General features: G+C 33.3%; 1 protein-coding gene across 1 annotated transcript in view; it reads right to left on the reverse strand.

The window, feature by feature from the left end:
* The window catches only part of MDGA2 (MAM domain containing glycosylphosphatidylinositol anchor 2), an 850,755-nt gene that overhangs the window by 36,516 nt on the left and 791,886 nt on the right, over nt 1-22,353 (reverse strand). The window contains exons 11-12 of the mRNA XM_047075663.1: nt 12,229-12,406; nt 8,164-8,184 (exon numbers count right to left, since the gene is read on the reverse strand). Of these exons, the coding sequence (XP_046931619.1) occupies nt 8,164-8,184; nt 12,229-12,406 (199 nt within the window). The remainder of the gene's footprint in view (nt 1-8,163; nt 8,185-12,228; nt 12,407-22,353) is intronic.

Here is a 22,353-nt window from a genome sequence, read left to right on the forward strand (position 1 = left end):
TAAAAAATCCATATAATAAGTGGACTTGCATAATTTAAACCCGTGCTGTTTGAGGGTAATATACATTTACATATATATATATAGAGAGAGAAAGTATATATGTGTGTATGTGTGTGTGTATATATATATATATATATATATATATATATATATATATATATAAAATATTTTACAACTTAAATATATGCAATTTTTATTTATAAAAAGAATAAAATGAAAAAAGAGTATGGTACTGCCATAAAAACATAACAGACAAATGGGACAGAATCGAGAGCCAAGAAAGAATTCTATGTATATGCAGCCAAATTATCTTGACGAAAGAGCCAGGAACACACAATGGGGAAAGAAAAGACTTTTCAAAAATTTTGCTGGAAAACTGGACATCCATATGCAAAAGAATGAAAGTGGGCCCTTATCTCACACAATACATAAAAATAAATTCAAAAGGGATCAAATACTTTAATGTAAGACCTAATACTGTTAAACTCCTAGAAGAAAACATAAGGAAAAACTTTCATGACATTAGTCTTGGTAATGATATTTTGGATATGACAGCAAAAAACACAAGCTACAAAAGCAAAAATAAGCAAATAGAAATACACCAAACTAGAAAGCTTCTGCACAGCAAAAGAAACAACAGAGTGAAAAAGGCCACCTTTTTCTATAAGGAAATCTTAGAACTCAATAGCAAAAAAAGAACCTGATTAAAAAATCAGGAAAAAACTTGGATAAACATTGCTCCCAAAAGATATATAGATGGGGCCAATAAGTACACAACAAGTAGCTCAACATTCATTACTAATTATCAAGGAAATGCAAATCAAAATCCCAGTGAGGTATCACTTCACACCTGTTAGGGTGGCAATTAAAAAAATAACAAGCATTGCCAAGCATGTGGGAAAATTGGAACCCTTGTACACTGTTATGGGAAGTAAAATGGTACAGGCAGTAAGGAAAACAGTAAGGAGTTTCCTCAAAAATTAAAAATGAAACTACCATATAATTCAGCAATCTTATTTCTGGGTCTCTATCAAAAAAATTGCAACCATTTTTTTTAATGTTTATTTTTGAGAGAGACAGAGTGAAAGCAGGAGGAGGGGCAGAGAGAGACATAATCCAAAGCAGACTCCAGGCTCAGCTGGCAGCAAAGAACCTGACATGGGGCTCGAGCTCACAAATGTGAGATCATGACCTGAGCGAAAGATGGATGCTTAATCGACTGAGCTACCCAGATTCCCCCAAAATTGCAACCATTATCTCAAGGAGAGAATTGTACTCCCATGTCCATTACAGCACATTTCACAATAACCAAAATATAGAAGTAACCTAAGTGCCCATCAATGGATAAATGGGTAAAGGAGATGTGGTATATACATACAATGGAATATTATTCAGCCTTAAAGAAGAAAAACTTCCCATATGTGACAACTCTAATGAACCTGGAGGACATTATACTAAGTGAATTAAGCAAATCCTAGAAGAACAAATACTGCATGATTACACTTATGAGGTATCTAAAAGATCCAAATGCATAGAAGCAGAGAGTAGAATGGTGATTTTCAGGGGCTGGAGGAAGATGAAAATGGGGAGATAGTGGTCAAAAGGTATAAATTTTCAGTTCTGCAAGATAAGTCAGTTCTAGAGATCTGCTGTACAACATTATGCCTGTATATAACAATATTATATTGTATATTCAAACATTATTAGGAAGGTGGATCTCAGGTTAAGTGTTCTAATCACAATTTAAAAAAGAAAGAGAAAAGCAAAGAAAGAAGGGAGGGAGGAAGGCTGGAAACCAGTAGGTAGGTAGGTAGGTAGGTAGGTAGAAGGAAGGAAGGAAGGAAGGAAGGAAGGAAGGAAGGAAGGGGAAGTAGAAAGAAAACCATTGGCATACACATTTAAAAAGTAAACAGAAACTCTCCCTTTGAATTTAAGGAATAAGTTTTTGTTTTATTTTGTTTTTGTTTTCAGATTCAAGACTTGCTGTACTTCTTTGTGTTTATTTATATTCCATATTATGAATAGGAATATTGATAGGGAGCATAAGCATTTAGTGAATTCTAAATCAGTACATTTCTGGATAAACAATATCCCATATAAAATATTTTCTAGCACGTCTTTACACCATGGATCTTGTACTAAAGAAGACAGGACTGCCTGAGTCTAACAATTGAGATCTAATGTTGGTGACAGCAGGGTAGCTATATGCGTGGATTCGTTTCTTTAAATGTTTTTTAGGCACGACAGGGGATTCCTTTAGCTACTATTCTGGAGTTGTAATAAAGCAATCCCTGATTTTAAATGTTTTCAGTTGTTTAACTACATATTGTATACACACAAAGAAAATGTCCAAAAACAAAAGTAAAACTTCAGGATTTGTTTATAAATCTGGTGCCAAATCTTTTTATGTTATTTAAAATTATATATAATGAATTTTTATAAGGATATTTAAACATATCTTTTGTGTAATTTAGCCTTGTTTCAAAAAAAAAACTTGCCTACAAAAACAAAAGTTTTTAAAACCTGAAAATTTAAGTCTCTCATAGGAAAATTAAGCAAAAATACAGCTTATAAGAACCTAATTCATGTCTATAATTTTAGATACACCTAAAAGGCTTATTTTATAGATGACACAAGTTGTTCACAGTACGATTTAAGACTACAATAATTCATATTGGACAAAGATACAGAAGTAATCTTAATAGTTCTTCATTACTTCTGTAGACATACATCTACAGTGAAGAAACCTATTACTGGAGAGATTTTATAAAAAATAGAAAAAGTGGAAAGAAGACACCATTTTGGACTATAATAATCCTATGATTATCCTGTCATTATATGTTAAGTAATTATGTAAAAAGCTATTCATTAAAAAGTTTATTGGGATAAGGAATATCTTGATAGATAATGAAAAAGCCTCAGTCTGTAAAAATTTGTAAAAAGTATTATATTAAATATTAAAAGATATCATAAAATAAGAAAGTAATATGGGGTGCCTGGGTGGCTCTGTCAAGTCGGGTGTCCGACATTGGCTTGGGTCATGATCTCATGGTTCATGGGTTCGAGCCCCGCGTTGGGCTCTGTGCTGACAGCTCAGAGCCTGGAGCCTGCTTTGTGGATCCTGTCTCCCTCTCTCTCTGCCCCTGCACAGCTCATACTCTCTCTCTCTCTCTCTTTCTCAAAAATAAATAAAACATTTAAAAAAACCATTAAAAAATAAGAAAGTAATACAGTCCTAAAGACCGATCTAATCTTGAAAGTTTCACGAGATTTCTAACAACAACATAATTTTGGTGGTTTCAGGGCTCCACAGAAATAAATTAATATATTTGAGATATTCTACATTACAAGGTTTCCAAAATTGTGCTTTACTTTTCAAATTCTTCTCAACATGATAAAGACAGATTAAAACTTGGGGATAAGCACCCTGATGCCCTGTAGTCCTCTAGCCCAATGACCCTCTTGCACCCACCCCAACCACTTCTTTATTTTTAACCTTATTTTTTTTTAGCTTTACTGAAATATAATTGACAACAAATATTATATATATTTAAGATATACAATGTGATGTTTTGATATACATTCTGAAATGGTCACCACAATGAAACATATTAATATATCCATCACTTCACGTATCACAAGTTACCATTGTTTTTCTTCCTTTCTTTTGGAGTTGAGAATGCTTAAGATCTACTCTCTTAGCAGATTTCAAGGATATAATACAATATTGCTAAGCATAGTCACCATGCTGTACATTAGATCTCCAGAACTCACTCATCTAACATAACTGAAAGATTATATACCCTTTGACCAACATCTCCCCATTTCTCCTTCCCTTTTGCTCCTGGCAGCCACCATTCTACACTCCGCTTCTGCGTTTAACTATTTTAGATTCCATGTAAATGATATTATGCAGCATTTGTCCTTCTGTGTTTGGTTATTTTATTTAGCATAATAAACTGAATTCATTGGTGTTGTCTCAAGTGGCAGAATAACATTCTTTTTAAAAGCTGTTTAATATTCTCCATTTTCTTTATCCATTAATCCATTGACAGACACTTAGATCATTTCCATTTTGTGGTTATTGTGAATAATGCTACCATGAACTTGGCATTGCAGATATTTCATCAAGACGACATTTTATTTCCTTTGGATATTTACCTAGAAGTGAGATTGCTGGATCATTTGATAATTCTATCTTTAATTTTTGGGGAACCTCTACACTGTTTTCTTTAAAAAAAATTAATGTTTATTTTTGAGACAGAGACACAGACAGAGAGACAGGGAGAGGGAGAGAATGAGAGGGGGAGGGGCAGAGAGAGAGGAAGATATAATCTGAAGCAGGCTCCAGGCTCTGAGTTGTCACCACAGAGCTGGATGCAGGGCTCAAACTCAAGAACTGCATATCATGACCTGAGCTGAAGTCAGACACTTAACTGACTGAGCCATCCAGGAGCCCCTACACTGTTTTCTATAAAGGCTGTAGCAATTTACATACCCACCAACAATGTAAATGGTTAAAGAAACTGTCCCTTCCCTATTGTATGTTCTTGGTACTCTTGTCAAAAATAAGTTGATTGGAAATTCACACATTTATTTGTGAGTTCTCTACTTTGTTCTATAGGTCTAAATGACAGCTTTTATGCCAGTACCATTCTCCTTTGATTACTGTAGCTTTGTGATGTATTTTAAAATCAGGAAGTACGATGCGTTCAGCTTTATTTTTCTTGCTCAACATTACATTAGCTATTTGGGATCCTTAATGGTTCTGTATGCATTTTAACATTGTTTTTTGTATTTATGTAAAGAATGTCATTGACATTTTGGTAGGGATTTCACTAAATCTGTAGATTGTTTGAGAAAATGTGGATATTTTAACAATATTAATTCTTCTAATCCATGAACATGGGATGTCTTTCCATTTACCTGTCTTCTCTAATTTCCTTCAACAATGTGTTATAATTTTTAATGTAGAAGTCTTTTACTTTTTTGGTTAAGTTTATTTCTAAATATTTTATTTTTATTTCTAAATATTTTATTCTTTTGTTTTTGAGTGGGATTGTTTTCTTAATTTCATCTTCAGAAAGTTCATTGTGAATATACAGAGATGTCACAGGTTTTTGTATGCTGATTTTATATCACATCACTTTACTTAATTTGTCCATTAGTTCTAACTTGGGATTGATATTTTAGAGTGGGTTATTACAATAAATTTTCTTTTTAGTTTTAAGCTGTTTTCTTGAGGTAGTGAATTTTCATGCATATGCATTCTTTGTATTATAATGCATATTTATGGTTATATATTATATTAAGCATATGAATTTCATATATATACACATACTGCCTTGTACTTATAATCTCTAACATAAAGCAAATGAAATCCAAAAACAAACTTTCCAAAAGTTCTGATTTTAACAATTTGCTTTTCAAAAAATTTAAAACCTCTTTACAGTGGGAAATTTCAACTCCATTGGTGAGGTACTTGTGAGATCTCAGAATTCATTTCAATTGAAATTCAACTTTTTTCTGTTTTCTTTTCAATTAACACAGTCCAATCATGGACTAAACTTCAGGTTTGGTCCAAGGGTGCCCTTCCTGAGGAACAAGACATGTATGAGAAGGGCAACTGAGCACTGCTGCTGCTCTACCAGAGGACTGCAGTTCTCTGACAACTAATCATCCTTCCTTTCAGTTCAAAAGACTAACCAAAAGAGTTTTTAAAAGACACTATAAATAGAAGGCCTTTCTCTTTTAAATTTAAAAGTCAGTTTTTTTTAGTCTAATGACGAATCCTACTATGATAAATTTCATGGACTTACTCTATACAGATATTTTGGAAGTAGATACCTAGGATAAATAAATTCACCTAAAAACTATATAAGTGGTTATACGCAAAAGAGCATTTAAGGTTAGTTTGATTTGTTGTCAATATAGGTCTCGTATGTATTTTTACGTCAAAAACATAAAAATAATTACCCTTTTTAAAAAATACTCTTTATAAATTATGGAAATCATCGTATGATGTTTGCTAAAAAGTCTTTGTTCTAAACAATTCTAATCTTTTACCATATCGAAACTTGGTAAAATTAAAAAAGTACAGTAGTTGGGGCGCCTGGGTGGCTCAGTCGGTTAGGTGTCCGACTTCGGCTCAGGTCATGATCTGGTGGTCTGTGAGTTCTAGCCCCGCATCCAGCTCTGTGCTGACAGCTCAGAGCCTGGAGCCTGTTTCAGATTCTGTGTCTCCCTCTCTCTCTGACCTTCCCTCGTCATGCTCTGTCTCTGTCTCAAAGATAAATAAACGTTAAAAATTAAAAAAAAAAAAAAAGTACAGTCAGTGGAAATCTTTGGTATAGAGAGTTATACTGGAAATTATTTTAAAAATAGAAAATCCAACTCATTGTTTGACTATAAAAAACAATGCTTATGAGGAAGAAGTTGGTAACTATCACCTAAAGGATACAAGCTTTTAAAAGAAACACTCAAATTCTAATTAATATTGTTCATCTTCAGGGCACATTTCTGGCTTCTGTAATGTTTGAACATCATACTCCAGACACACTGAGCTTTGCTCAGTAATTATCTGAACATGACCTTCGTTCTGATGACAGGCTTGCCTTTCCTCACCTTCTTCACCAAAGGGACCTTTACTCAATGTTCAGGACCCAATTAAAATAGCATGTCTTCTGTAAAACTTCACTTGCCAAAAAATTAATGGTACTTATTACATTGTATGGAAGTAACCTGTTAGCAAACAAAGCTCTACTGTTTATTTATGTATGCATTTTTTTCCAGTAAATTGAAGCTGCTCACAAATATTTCCTGAACTGAAATATTTGTCGATTTTTCCTGTATCTAATCTTCCCATGACAACTCTTTTTAAACACTTCTACTGAAATTATAGTCAGAGAATTTACCTTCAAAAGAATTATAATCAATATAGTAATTAAATAGCAATAGTACCCTGGGTGGAAGCCAGGGAGAACCTGATTTATGCAATTAATTCATCTTGAAACTGTCGTGTTGTTCTTTTTACAAATGATCATTGAACACCTGCTAAATATAAGATGCTGTGATAGACAAAAAGATAGTGAGATAATAGAAATTAGAAACATATTTAGCTCTTAAGTATTTTATAATCTACTGGGGAATATGACAAAATAAAAAATAGCTGACCACATAGATGAAGATAAATTGTTACAGAAAATCAAATGGAGAGAATACTTAGTGCAGAAAGAAGCATTTGTGCTAAACCTTGTAAGTGAACCTCAAAGACTTGAGGATATCCACATTAAAGGGTCATTGGTGAGAACAAAATGAAGTGTGCATGAAAGAAATATGAAAATAGTAAAGACCCATAAATGTATTCAGTGTTATGATTTGGATATGTGGAAATGGAGTAAAAGAGGATCTTTAGTAGAAAATAAGGTAGAAGCATGTTGTGTAGTATGGTCTTGGTGATATAATCCTTGAAAGGCCACGGTAGAAAAGGAAACATAGTAAGATGAGAAAAAAGACCTGCACATTTTCTTCAGTAAGTATAGGTAATGGAGAATATTGGATGGATGGGAGTAAGAATGTAAAGTGACTCTCCATTCTTTTATTAGCCAAGAACAATATATTCCTAGGCACAAAATAAAAAACACAAGTCAATCTTTAATGTGAAATATTATCAACAGGATGGTGAAGAGACTATCTTCTTCATTAAAAATGAGGATACAGATTAGTGATCCAAGAAAAATATTGATTAAACTATTTGAATACCAACTTTCTAAGTAACTATAACCTTTTACAACTGGAATGTAGAAATTTAAAAAGAAAATTAAAGAAACAAATAATAGCAATATAAATGATATGCACTGCCACAAAAGATAAAAAAAATACCCCAGTTAAACATATAACAAATGTTAAGTTGTTGGAAATGGCTCCCTATTTAGGAAAAATTATAAAAATCAATGATCAATGTTAAATAATTTGTCTTTATACCCATGTCCATAAAAAATTAAAATTTACAATTCACATTTAACGCCAGTTTTGCTGTTTCTAAGCCATTCCATTTTAAACAAAATATGAACAGTTGCTAAATAATCTTTGTATGCCTATGAATTTTTTATTTTTCTTAACTGTGAAATGCTGTACCATTATTAAAGTAAAAAATATACTTACTCAAATGAGGATTAACAGGAGCTACAAGAAAAGCAAAAAACTAATGTTAGCATGGCTTGAATGTCTTTTATAAATAAAGGTCTAATCAGCGTCTCATAGTTCCTTATCAAAACTTAATGATCTCCCCCACTGTGACCATGGAGAATTGTGTCTGCAATCCATTTTGTTCTAGAGGATTGAATAGAATCTACTTTGGAGCTCAGCAATAACAGTCTCAAAGTACCCAAAAGATCAATGCTAAATAGCATGTGGGATTTGTTCATTTTTCCAAGGAATGGAGTTGCTGATCTTTTATATCTTAACCAGTGCAAAAATCCCCAGAAATCAAAACTCAGGCTGACAGTAGGCCAACCTATAATCTAGATGGTTTAACAATGAAAGCAATTATCCAACAAAGATTACATTTTAGGTTTTTTTTTTGGTTTTTTTTTTTTGCAGTTATCTACTTCTGGTGCAAATAACATGGTATATATGAAAATAACACATTCCTTATATCATGTTATTACACACACCCTAAAACAAACTGCTGTACCAGTGCTGTTTTGTCTAATCTCACACACACACACACACACACACACACACACACACACACACACACACACGGTTTTCAAATAAAAAGCAATACATTTGCATTTTTGTGCACCAGAAGACCTATTTATTTCAAGAAACTAATTGTGCTTATCATAGAAGTGACAATTGATGTCTACCTGAAGAGGAATGAGTACTTTACATTTTACTGAAACAACAAAAATATATCTAATCCAGCAGTTAAAATGTTATCTGTGTAAAATCATTAGCCATTTATCACTTCGAGAGCAAATTTCATTCTGGATAAAGTAAAGCATTACCGTAGTCTACCAGGATTACAAGAGGGAGTTACTCTAATTTGCGAAATTTGTCTGTTGTTAATTCCTAGTGTTTGCCATTAACCACTTTTGTTAAACTTGGACATACAGGTAAAGTATGATAGTCAAAAATGCACACACGTACACAAAGTGTGCTCATGATAATTGTTACATGAGTACACTGACATCAGTTTTAACAAAGTGAGTTAGTTTCTCAAGTATTTTTACTATTTCTTACAGAAGACAGATTATTTCTATTAACTTTATTTTTCTCATTGTTTTCCCCATTGTAAATATGAAATACACAATATAGAGAAGGGACTATATATCTACTAGTTCCACTGAAGTGAAGAAAAATAATTCTTTTTCTTGCAAGATATCAATATATTATCTTTCAAAAATTAATTAGTAAAAAATTAAAATTATTTCATAATTAATATGAAAGTTTAATTTGTCTATGTATTATCTCACAAAGAAGTAAACATCTTTGAATTATAATTTAGTTCTAAAAACTATGTCACATCTACAGTTAACCTATGACCAGACTGAGTTTTAATTGAGTCTTCTGCTACAATATTATTAGTCACCAAATTTACTGTAACTAGCAGATTTAACCTTGTGAAAATTTGCCATTCTAAATTCTAAATATTGCAGTCAGTCCATTTTGCTTCTCTTTTCAATTCTTTCATGTGTGATTTTTTATAAATGTCTAGATACCATTTAAGTAAACTTTACCCAAATCTATATTATATAAAATAAATTTTAATTAAAATGTTTAAGATTTTAATAAGTATGCCTAAGAATGTAAAAATAATTAAAGTTGAAACTACAATAATATCTATTCTCCAGATTTATTTTCCATTTTAGTCTGTTGCCTTAGAGTTTTCAATAAAACTACTGAGATTTTAAAGACGTTTTTCTCTATATCTCTTTAAGGAAAGTCATATAATTTCTAAATATAGCAAAGCAACATGGATCCTCTGTCATGAAAGGGTGAACTAACCCCAGTTCTACTCAGAATTTGTCATATCATAGTTGTTTAACTCTGTGGTTGTTTAACTCTGTTTAACTGAAACTTTCTGGGTCCTAATATCTTCATTTTTTACATGAATGGATATTAATGCATTGTTTCTAATGACCATATTAAGTAGTCTATAGTTTTATAACTTAGGGACAGGGAACATAAAATTAGATAAAAGGAGATAACAATTCCTAATTTATAAGACATATAAAATTAAAATTTTAGAAAAAATATATTGAGATGCTATCTAATTGTGTGTCCAATGGGATCATGGAGGTTATTACAGAATAACAATTGTTATAGCCACTAAAATTTACTTATTTTTAATTTATTTTGAGAGAGAGTGAGAGAGAGGGAGGATGCGTGAATGGGAGAGGGGCAGAGAGAGAGACAGAGAGAGAGAGAGAGACAGAATTCCAAGCAGGCTCTGTGCTGACAGCGAGCCTGACACGGGGCTGCATCTCACGAACTGCGACACCATGATATTATTGTTATTATTATCCTGTTAATATTCTATTTTATATTGTATATCTTTTTCAGTGAAAACTGAATATATCTAATTGATGAAAAAAGAGTGAAGAAAAGTGATTTCATGTGGAAAGCAATTCTAATGAGTTTTTTTTAAGTTAATTTCTTTTGAGAGAAAGAGAGACAGTGAGAGAGTGCTCACACATGTGCAAGCAGTGGAGGGGCCGACAGAGAGGGAGAGATAGAATCCCAAGCAGGCTCCATGCTGTCAGCACAGAGCCCAACACAGTGCTGGATCTCACGAACCGGGAGACCATCACCTGAGCTGAAATCAAGAATTGGATACTTAACTGACTGAGCCACCCAGGTGCCCCAAATCCAATGAGTTTTTTTAAATAATTTCACTGTATATTTTACTTTTGATAGTATTCACTGTTTCCCTCTTAAGTAGGAAAAAATCTGCCTAATGCTAAACTGAATGGAGAACTTCAACCACAAAAAACTACATTCTATTAGTTTTTAATTCAAGCCCTGGTAATCAATGATAAAAAGAATAATATTTCACTAAAGTAATAAAATAAATATGAAATATGAATCATTCAACCCTGAAAAACATTGACAGTTCTAGAGGTAGCCACTGAATATTATAAATTTCAACTGAAAAATTCACATAAACTTCAGTCAATAAAATATTAATCTGTTTCACCAACATACACACCAAAACACTCACATACATTTAGCTATTTTTAACATTAGCAATCTAAAAGAAAAAAATGACCAAAAAAATAACCTAGGATGTACTTCAATAGATGAATGGATCAACAGACTGCAATATGGCTGTAGAATGGGGTATTAAGCAATAAAAAGAAATGCACTATCGAGCCTCAGACGTGGAAAAACCTTTTAAGGCATATTGCTAACTGAAATAAGTTAGTTTGAAAAAGCTATATGCTGCATTATTCCAAGTATGCAACACTCTAGAAAAAGCAAAACTATGGACAATAAAAAGAACACTGGTTGTCAGGACTGGAGGGCGTGGGTGGGGATGGATAAACAAGGGGAGAACAGGGGACCCACAGGGCAGTGAACCTCTTCTGTATCATACTGTGATGATGAATAAATAATATTATCTACTTATCACAATTAATGTAATTGTCCAACACAAATAATTTTAAACCCTAATGCAAACTATTTGTCGCTTTAACAATACGTCTATACTCTTTAATCAATTGTACAAAGTGTACCATGCTAAAGAAAGATGTTAATAATAGGGGAAACTGTGTTGGGGGAAAAGGACATACATGGAAGCTCTCTATACTTCCTGTTCAATTGCTTGTGAATCTAGAAATTCTCTAAAAAATCAAGTCCATCAATTAAAAACCAAGCATTGGTAATATTTGCTAATTTCTTAATGACAAATTTTAAAGCCATTAAGAATTTGAAAAAATATGCAAAATTATTGCATCATAACTTATGGGATAGAAAATAAAAGGACACTGTTGGCATTATCACAGAGATTCAATGTTAACTAAAATATTATTCGACATCTCTACATTTAAAACAAATATTACAATACATGATGATTTAGTTTTCTGTTTTCTCTTTTTGTCGCTTGGCTGATGAACCAGAAGGTCAATATGCTAAATTTTAGTTTATGTCCAAATTTAGTAGATAGTTGCATTGTACATATTCCAGACACTAATACGCAAAAAAATATAAAGTACTACTTACCACTATATTTGATGACACGGATTGTTGAATCTCCTTCACCAAATTTGGTGAGAGGAGTTAGTCGGACTTCATAAGCCTCTGGTTTAATTAGCTCAGTCAAGTTATATGTAATTAGTTCTCCCTTTTGAATATTTCCATTTATTTTAATCTCCTGTTCCCACCAACGCTGCTGTCCAGCCTGAAATCAAAGGAATTAGGTAATAATGTTCCCAATATTTTCTTCAGAGATATTTACTATGTTCAAGAAAGCTTTCTAAAATTTTATTAAATAAAAAAGTGTATTATATTGTACCTTTATATTTACATTATATTGTACATTATATTATATTCAAGTTTCTAGAATAAGCAACAAATTTGGTAGATATTTCCACACAGATGTTTGCAGATAATTACCAAATTATCACAGAATACTTTGGCTGATTAAACAGATTTAATATGCCATCTTATTAAGAGTCAGAACATAAAACAATAGTGTCTATTGCTGTCTCAATCTGAAGCTTAGATACAAGTTTAACTACTTTTTTTTCTTTATTAAAGTTTTTATTTAAATTCTAGTTAACATACAGTGTAATATTAGTTTCAGGTGTACAATATAGTGATTCAACTCTTCCATACATCACCCAGTGCTCATCACATGTGCCCTCCTTAACCCCCAGCACCCATTTCACCCATCCCCCCACCCACCTCCCCCATGGTAACCATCAGTTTCTTCTCTATAGTTAAGAGTCTGTTTCATGGTTTGCCTCTCTTTTTTTTTCCCTTTTGCTTGTTTGTTTTGACTCTTAAATTCTACATATGAGTGAAATCATACGGTATTTGTCTTTCTCTGACTGACTCATTTCACTTAGCATAATATTCTCTAGCTCCATGTATGTCACTGCAAATGGCAAGATTTCATTCTTTTTATGGCTGAGTAATATCTCATTGAGTATATACACCAAATCTTCCTAACATCAACTGATCTTCTTTGACAAACAAGCAAAGACAACACATGTGGAGCAAAAACAACCTTTTCGGCAAATGGAGATGTAATATTGGGCATCCATATGCAAAATACTGAATCTAAATACCAACTTTATACTTTCCATGATATTTAACTAAAAATTTATCACATACATGTAAAACATAAAACTACAAAGCTACTAGAAGGTAAAATAGGAGAAAATCTAAATGACCATGGGTTTGGCAACAACTTTTTAGATATAATACCAAAGTACAATCTAGGAAAGAAATAATTGATAAGCTGGACTTCTCTGAATTAGAAATTTCTACCCTACAAAAGATATTACCAAGACTATTGAAAGACAAGAACAGACTAGGAGAATATATCTGCAAAAGGCACATCCAAAATATATAAAGATCTCTCAAAATTCAACAATAAGAAAATAACCCAATTAAAAAATGGTCCACGGATCTTAACAGAAAAGATGTTCCACACTGTATGTTATCATAGAAATGCAAACCAAAACAATGAGATGCCTCTTCAAACCTATCAAAAGAGTCAAATTCCAGAACACTGACAACAGCAAATATTGGTGAGGCTGTGGATCAAAAGTAACTCTTATTCATTGCTGGTGGGAATGCAAAATGATACAACCAATTTGGAGGATAGTTTTGGTTTGTCTGTCTGTTTGTTTGTTTTATTTACAAAACTAAACATACCCTTACCATATAATCAAGCAATTATGTCCCTTGGTATTTACTCAAAGGGGCTGAAAATATGTCTGCACAAAACTCTTTCCATGGATGTCTATAGCAGTTTTATTCACAATGGGCAAAACTTGGAAGATACCAAGATGTCCTTTAGTAGATGAAAGGACAAATACACTATGCTACAACCAGACAATGGATATTACCAGTGCCAAAAAGAAATGAGCAATTAAGACATGAAAATACATAGAGGAAACTTAAGTGCATACACTATATGGAAGAAACCAATCTGAAAAGGCTACATACTGAGTGATTCCAACTGTAGGACACTCTGGAAAAGGTAAAATTATGGAGACAGTAAAAAGATCAGTGGTTGCCAGGAGTTCGGGGAAGGGAGAGATACATAAACTGAGCACAGAGAATTTGGGGGGGGGCGGGCAGTGAAACTACTCTGCTTGATGATATAATGGTGGATACATGTAATTATAAACCCACAAAATGTGAACCCCAATGTAAATTATGGACTTTGGCTGATAACAGTGGATCCGTGTAAGTTAATCAATTGTAACAAATGTACCACTCTGTTGCGGGATGTTGTTACTGGTAGAGGCTATGCCTGTCCTGAGGCAGGGGGTATATGGAGGAGAATCACTTAATCTTCTGCTCAGTATTACAACTGCTCTAAAGGAATAAAGTCTTTAAAAAAAAATCTGTTGTGTCACTTCATAATTTTCTTTTCTTTGCATACATTTTCAGTTTTTTAAATTCATATAAGTAGCGTAAATATAGTTACCTTATAAACATGTACTTGATATTTTTATATCTGAAGTCTATAGTATCCTTGTTCTTGGAACTTTTCTCTTTGTATTATCTTGCTTATTTTTAACTGTATGTTGACCATGTGACTAAAAACACTATTTATGGGGGTTCTTTGCAGTCTAAAATACAGATATATTCCTTTAGAGATATGCCTTTGTTTCTGACACAATCCTATGCACATCAACAGTATGGTTCACTTTTACTTTCACAGATTAAAGTGGAGGTGATCCCTTGCTTTGGGAAGACCTTGTGTTTTGAATCCTGCTTGCTTCACCATGCCAAGTTATAAGATTCAAAGTTCAAGTTTGTCTGGCTTGGTGAGCAGCTGAAGGCAAAAGCAATTTGAGTGGGACATTCCAATTAAAATACTTTGATTTTCCATTTTCCCTTACATTTGTACCTAGTAATATATATACACACATATACATATATAATTAAATGTACATATAGATATTTTGCATATATTTATATATTTGCTTGTTTTCTGAGTGTGGGTTAGTTTTAATTATATAGCCTAATCTGCTATGTTTCTGGAAATGTAAATCTCAAATATGCCATTATAGCAGGATAGAAAAATGACAAATAAAATTATGGAATAAAACAGAAAGCTTTTATATATATACTTGTGGGGATTTTCACAAAGATGACAGAAAAAGATATATCATCAAATTGGTATGTATATGGAAAAAAACATGAATTTGATGTCTACCTCACATCTTATATAGAAAAAGTCTCTGGAAATCAAATAAGACTTAAATTTAAAAGGCAAAAGTTTAACCATTTAGAAAAAAATACAGAAGAATGTTATTATGACTTCAAGTAAGACATTCCTTTCTGAAACAGAATAGAAAAGCACAATGAGTAAAGGAAAATACTGATAAATTAGGCAAACTTAAATTTGAAGTTAATATTAAATTTAAAATTTTGATATACAAAGTTCTTCTCATCAATGCTCCCCATTAAGCAGCCAAAATAAAGGCAAAGGTTTGAAGAAGATATTTAGAATAGTACAGCTAACAGTCTTCTAACTTAAGAAAAATAATTCAATAGCAAAATCAGACTGATAGGAACAGGTATTTCATAGATGTGGAAACCTGAATAACTAAAGAAAAGGCTCAGTCTCATCATGAATCAAGAAAATGGAAATTAAAATCATAATACTATTTCCCACCATCAGATAAACAAAAACTTATAAAATAACAATATTAAAGTTTGATGTAGATATAAAGCAATGAGAATTTCCTGTCAAGAACCAGCAGGGTGGGAGGAGTAGAGGGATGGGCAAGAATTTACTCCACTTAATAAGCTAAGACATTGGGGACACCTGGGTGGCTCAGTCGATTAAGCCTCTGACTCTTGATCTCGGCTCAGGTCACGATCTCAAGATCCAGCTCTGTGCTGACAGCATGGAGCCTGCTTGGGACTTTCTCTTTCCCTCTCTCTCTGCGCTCCTCTGCTATCTTTCTCTCTCTCTCAAAATGAATAAATCAACTTAAAAAACAAACAAACAAACAAACCAAGAAGTTAGCCGTCAACAGTATTACAGATACTAGCAGAAGACTAGAGACAACCAGGTCAATGAAAAGGACTCAGAATACAGCATGAATGTTACATTCAGATCAGTTCCCCTTGTCTCCTAAGCCCCACAGTGGTGACGGTGACGCAGAAGTGGCCAGGTTGAAGTGCACATGCCTACGGTTTGTATCACATCTGGGGGGTCCTTAGCTTAAAAATCCTTAGTATCTACTCGACCTTTGCTCATTTGTTTTGTTTCTGAAATTCTACATATGAAAGAAATCATGTTATTTGTCTTTCTCTGACTCATTTGGCTTAGCATAATACTCTCGAGCTTCAAACCAAGAAACAGATCTTTTCTTTAAATTTAATTTTATTTATTTTTAGAGAGAGACAGAGAGAAAGCGGAGGAAGGGCAGAGAGAGAGGGAGACAGAATCCCAAGCAGGCTCCACACTGTCAGCACAGAGCCCGATGGGGGGCTCAAACTCATGAACCATGAGATCATGACCTGAGTCGAAGTCAAGAGTCGTACATTTACCCAACTGAGCCTCCCAGGTGCCCCACCAACTCGTTTTTTCCTAAACTTTATTTATTCTGAGAGAGACAGCATGAGTGGGCGAGGAGCAGAGAGAGAGAAAGAGGGTACTGTCAGTGCAGAGCCCATTGTGGGGCTGGAACTCAAGAATCGTGAGATCATGACCTGATCTGAAACCAAGAGTCAGACACTTAACCAATTGAGCCACCCTGGCATCACTCTTAAACTATGGAGAACAGACTGATGGTTACTAGACGGAAGAAGCATGGGGGGATAGGTTAAATAGGTGATGGGGAGTAAGGAGGGCACATGTGATGGGCAATGGACAGTGTATGGCACTGTTGAATCACCAAATTGTACACCTGAAACTAATATTATACTGTATGTTAACTAATTGGAATTTAAATAAAAACTTAAAAAAAACCTTAGTACTTTAAAACTGACAGTAACAAAACCTGCTCAACCATTATAGAAAAGGAAAATTAATTATTATACTGGATGTGAAACAGATCTCTGCTCCCTCTGCCCTAGAGGGAGATAATATCTCTATTTTCTAAGGATGTCTGCTATGCAAATGACCTTGAAAAGATAGGCTGGAAAAAAAAGACAGTGCTTTTGCACACAAGATACTCAAAAAGGCGAGACATCCATGGAAAATGGTCTTCTAAAAATACAGTCTTGATGAGTATGTAAACTGAAGAGCCATTTGGCAATAAAAACAATATTACAATGAAAACAGACAAACTCTTGTATTTGTACACAAGGAAACAGAAATATCCATGGCATAGTAATCACAGAAAATGATCTGAACCACAATAAGAGATAAAATAATAAAATTATAGACTCTTCATAAAATATAATACAAGATATAGCACGAAAAATGAACCTAAGCAACACGTATTACCATGGACAAATTTCACGAAAGTCATATTGAGCAAACTTAATTTTGAAACAGGGATGTTATAAAAATTAAGTTCAAAGTATGCATTTTGAAGGATGCATAGATATGTATTGGGTATAAAGAAATGCAGAAGAAAGTAAATACTAAGTTCAAGATACTGGTCAGGTAGGTTAGGAGAGCACCAAGAGAAGATTTAATTGTGAGCAGTAACAAAGGACTTCACTCCATTTGGTGATTTTTTTTGTTATTGTTGTTTCTTTAGATTGTGATAGATATACAAATTATGATGGTATTATTTGTGTGTATGCCTGAAATATTTCTCTTTGTTTTTCAAAGAGAGAGCTGCAGAATAAAAGTTAGAGACAGGCAATTGTGAATTTTCTTAGACTCTGAGGCAGTGGGGCTTTGTGTTGCTTCCTACATCTACATCTGTGGCTACTCCCCTTTCCTTGATGGGAAGCTTCTCCTTTTCCTGAGTTCTAAGTGTTGATGGTCTCCAGAGTTTTATATGCTGTATTTTTGATACTCTGTATCAGTGGTTCTCACATTTTGGCATGCATGAGTATCATGGCGCAATCTTGTTAAAAACCAAAATTCTAAGTCTTAAGCACCAGTGTTTCTTCTTTAATAAGGTCTAGAAATACAATTTTCCAATGAGTTTAGAAATGTAATTTTTAAAACCACCTCTTCCTTTACAAGGCAATTTAGGTGCATATGATCCTGGGGCTACATTGGATGAGGCACAGCTCAGTCTTGCTAGACCACCTCCTTGATGCTAGTAGCTTCTTCTCACACCTCTACGTTGATTACTGCCTAACTTGTATGGTTAGGTCAAGTTAAAACAACAAAACAAAACAACAAAAACAGAAACAACCCCCCACCCACTACATCTATTAGTCCTTACTATGTACCAAGCACTATGTTAACTGTATTATACTTGTTATATTTAATCTACCACAATTCCTAGTAAGCAGGATCTAATACTGGCCTTAGTTTGTAAATGAGGAAGCTGAGGCAGAGAGAAGTTAAGGTAATGCTTCTAAGGTCATATAGCCAGAGAGTAGCAACTGCAAAACTTGGTTGCACCAAAAATAACCTCAACACTCATCACTTTTTCCTGCTTCCCTAGAATTTATTCCTTCCTTTTATTTTGTTTATAACAGAGCCTTATTTATTTAGTTATTACACACTTATTGTACTTTTTCTTGCATATAGATTATAATCCAGGAACAAATTCTTAATTATTTTTAAACCTGCAGTGTCTGGTCATTAGCTTGATAAAGATGTGATAAGATTAAATTCTAACATGCAGTGTGTATTTAACTGGCCCCCAAGGAGTGCAGCAGGAAATCCAATGTAGTTACTGATAACCACATACAATCACTGAATTCATATACAGGAGTAAAAATGGAACATAAAACCTAATTGCACAGAAACTATTTTACTCATGCATAGTTGATACTAGACACTAAAAGGTTCCTATTAGTTCTGGAGGTTAAGTATTCTATAAAGTAATATAATGTAAATGCCAATTTCTTTCACTGTTTTTAGGTTTTAAACTAAAGGCAAAGTACTATTATTTCAGAACATAGTAAAAGAAGTTCAAACTCATAAAAATACATACAGAATAATTTGACATTTAACCGCTATCTAACGACAAACAAGTTTAATCAAGGTATACTCTTCTGGATGTTAATATAAGTTCAGAACCACTCAATATTTGTAGTACATCCCAAGGGAAGATTGTAGGTATTCTGTGGTTATAATGGGATGTTCTACTCAAGTAATTTTAGTTGGCAGATACATTGATGTTGTTACTTATCACAAACTCTAGAGTACATAACTTCACATGTGTATTAAAAAAGCAATAATTTTGATCCCAATTCTTTAATTTAAAGCTGTAATGAAAGTATACACTTCTGCAGTTGAGGAATAAGCAACTAAATATTTTATATTGTATCTCAGTGAGCTGTGTAAAACGTAAAAATGCAAAACTAAATGTAGTGTTTGCACACTACAGAAGAAAATGCAACATTAGCACAATGTTTGGAGGTAATACCACAAAACCTTCAGAGAACACAGGACCCAAATCATAACTACAAATGACAGTCCCAGAGCATACCCCATTAACATGTTCATATGAAAGCAATGTGTTAAAAAATTCTTATCATTTCAGGTGTTAAAAAAATTTCCATTTAACTTACTTTTCCTTGGAGATACATTCTTTTCAAATGATTTAGGGGATGACCTCAAAACCTAAAAATCCCCTACAATGAATCATTTTATTAAAAGCTGCAGTTTGCTGTTTTTAACCACAGATGATAACTAAAAGGCCATTGCTGAAAATGTTTCGGGGGGAAATATTAATTTAATTTTTTTAGTTTTAAAAGGAACAAAATTAGCTCCTTTAAGTAGAAGTCTGCAGTGGACTCTGAAATGTGGTTGGGGGAGGAAGTCCTTTTGGACTATAAACCTTTTTCAGCATGATAATGAACTCCAATGAAAGATACTGTCTAAATGAGGACCCTAAAGGAGAAGAGAGAGTTCACCAACTGAATACAAGACATATACATGGTTTATACGATTTATTTTGCTGTAAAATGAAAGAAAAATATTGATATACCCATATTATAGGAAACTTCCATTCATGTTTGTTTGCCAGGTACGTTGCTAATAAAAATAACAGCTGATGTTAAAAATCCAGGTATTGCAGACCCTAAATCATACACTCATAAAATTACCCCAGAGAATATAAACTAGCTAAGATAACATTTCAGTGGGTTAAAATCCAGATGTCTTATAGCCTCAAATAAAGGTGACATAGGCTTTAAGATGCACTATTACTTTAATAACACCTGAGAGGATAAAGGAATAATAACATAGCATTAAGGTACCTTATTTCTATTTTCTACTACTAATAGTATACATTTAACCTTTCTTCCTTTGTTACTACAAATTTGTGTCTTACTCTTTTCACACTTGGTATGAATTCTTCTGAATTAGAGTCATTTTTTCAACACCCTTGAAATGTTTGTTTTTTCAGGCTTTGCTTAATATCATAAACAATTAATGCCTTTGGAAGTGACAGTACATATTTTTAAATATACAGATGTTTAATAGTTTTCATCTGCAATTCTTCTTTGGAAGCTAGTATTATTGTTCTTAATTGAATCACTATGTAGCTTTAATTGAAAGCTAGCCTGAAGCTTTTGGCAGACTGATTTGCAACTAGTCCTTCAACAGACTGCTTCATCTACAACTGAAGATTTTGTGTTACCTTCTGAGGTATGTGGGCAACACCTATGACATTTAATTGCATTTCCAAATGTGACATGGCCAAGGTCATTGCCAAGTAAACAGTGCCTTTTGTCTCAGTGTATATCACATTGCCATATTAAAGTTTTTTAGAAAGCATGTAGGGATCTGTGTTTAAATCAGAGTTAAAATAATGTAAATAATGCCAGTGAGGGTAACAATCAAATTGATAGAGATCTATACAGAGGAAAATATGTATCTGATTAGACAATAATGTCTGCTAAGTAATTTACTCTATTGCCTAAATACTGGAAAATTCATTTTAATAAATACCATATGATGGATCCAAATATGGAACACTAGAAAGGTGGGGTGGAGAGACAGAACTGAGGAATGACAGAAGTGCTGTCTTTCAGGACAAATGACCTAGTACTCTGTTGTAATCTTATTTGTAAAATTCAATAACAGCCATAGTGACACTAAAATCGTTTGACTTAAAAACACATTCTCATAATTTAATGTAAGTAATGCATGTTTCCATGTATATTTTAATTTCAGATTTATCCATAAACAAAATAATAGATGCTACATAATAGTGATCTCAGTTAGTAAGTGGTTGATAACTTCTTTTGGGAAAGTTATTTAAGGAATTATGGTTTACCACTGTGATGAATGTTATAATTTTGAAGACAATGAAGAAATGTGGAAATGTCTAAGATATCATGTACAGTTAAAGTAGCAGAGTGCAAAATGTAAACAATATGAGTGTGGCTCCATAAAATACATAAGTCCATGGAAAGGTTATGCAAAATAAGAACATCTGTTTTAAAGGTGATGAGATTCTGCATGATTAAAAACTCCTTTGATGTTATATTAAATAGTAGTAGGTATAACTAACTACCATACAATATCTGGTAAATCTGATTCCAAAGGGTGATGTTCAAAATAATGTTACTGTATGAAACTGAGGGGTATTGGAAAGCTACATTCAGTAGCAATCAGACAAAGTGTGGGATTCGTCATTTGCTTCTCCTAGAAACTGAATATTCTTTATTTTTCTAAAATTGAATTTTGCTTTCCTCATTCTGATGATGAAAAAGTAATTAAAAAAAACAACTAATTCTTGACAATTCAAGTTAAACTCAATATGTTTAAGATTTGAACTTGATAAACTCAGGTTTTAAAACCAATCAGTTTGGGGCCCGTGGGTGGTTCAGTTGGTTAAGCATCCGACTTAGGCTCAGGTCATGATTTCATGGTTCCTGAGTTTGAGCCCCACATCTGGCTCTGTGCTGACAGCTTAGAGCCTGGAGCCTGCTTCAGATTCTGTGTCTCCCTCCCTCTCTCTCTCTCTGACTCTCCACAGCTCATGCTCCATGTCTCTTTCTCTCAAAAATAAACAAACATTTAAAAAAAACTAAAAACAACAACAACAACAACAACAACAA

Source organism: Lynx rufus, unplaced genomic scaffold, assembly GCF_022079265.1.
Source record: "Lynx rufus isolate CCGP_SWC_20201006 ecotype Redwood Valley unplaced genomic scaffold, mLynRuf1.p SCAF_13, whole genome shotgun sequence".
NCBI classification, from domain to species: Eukaryota; Metazoa; Chordata; class Mammalia; order Carnivora; family Felidae; genus Lynx; species Lynx rufus.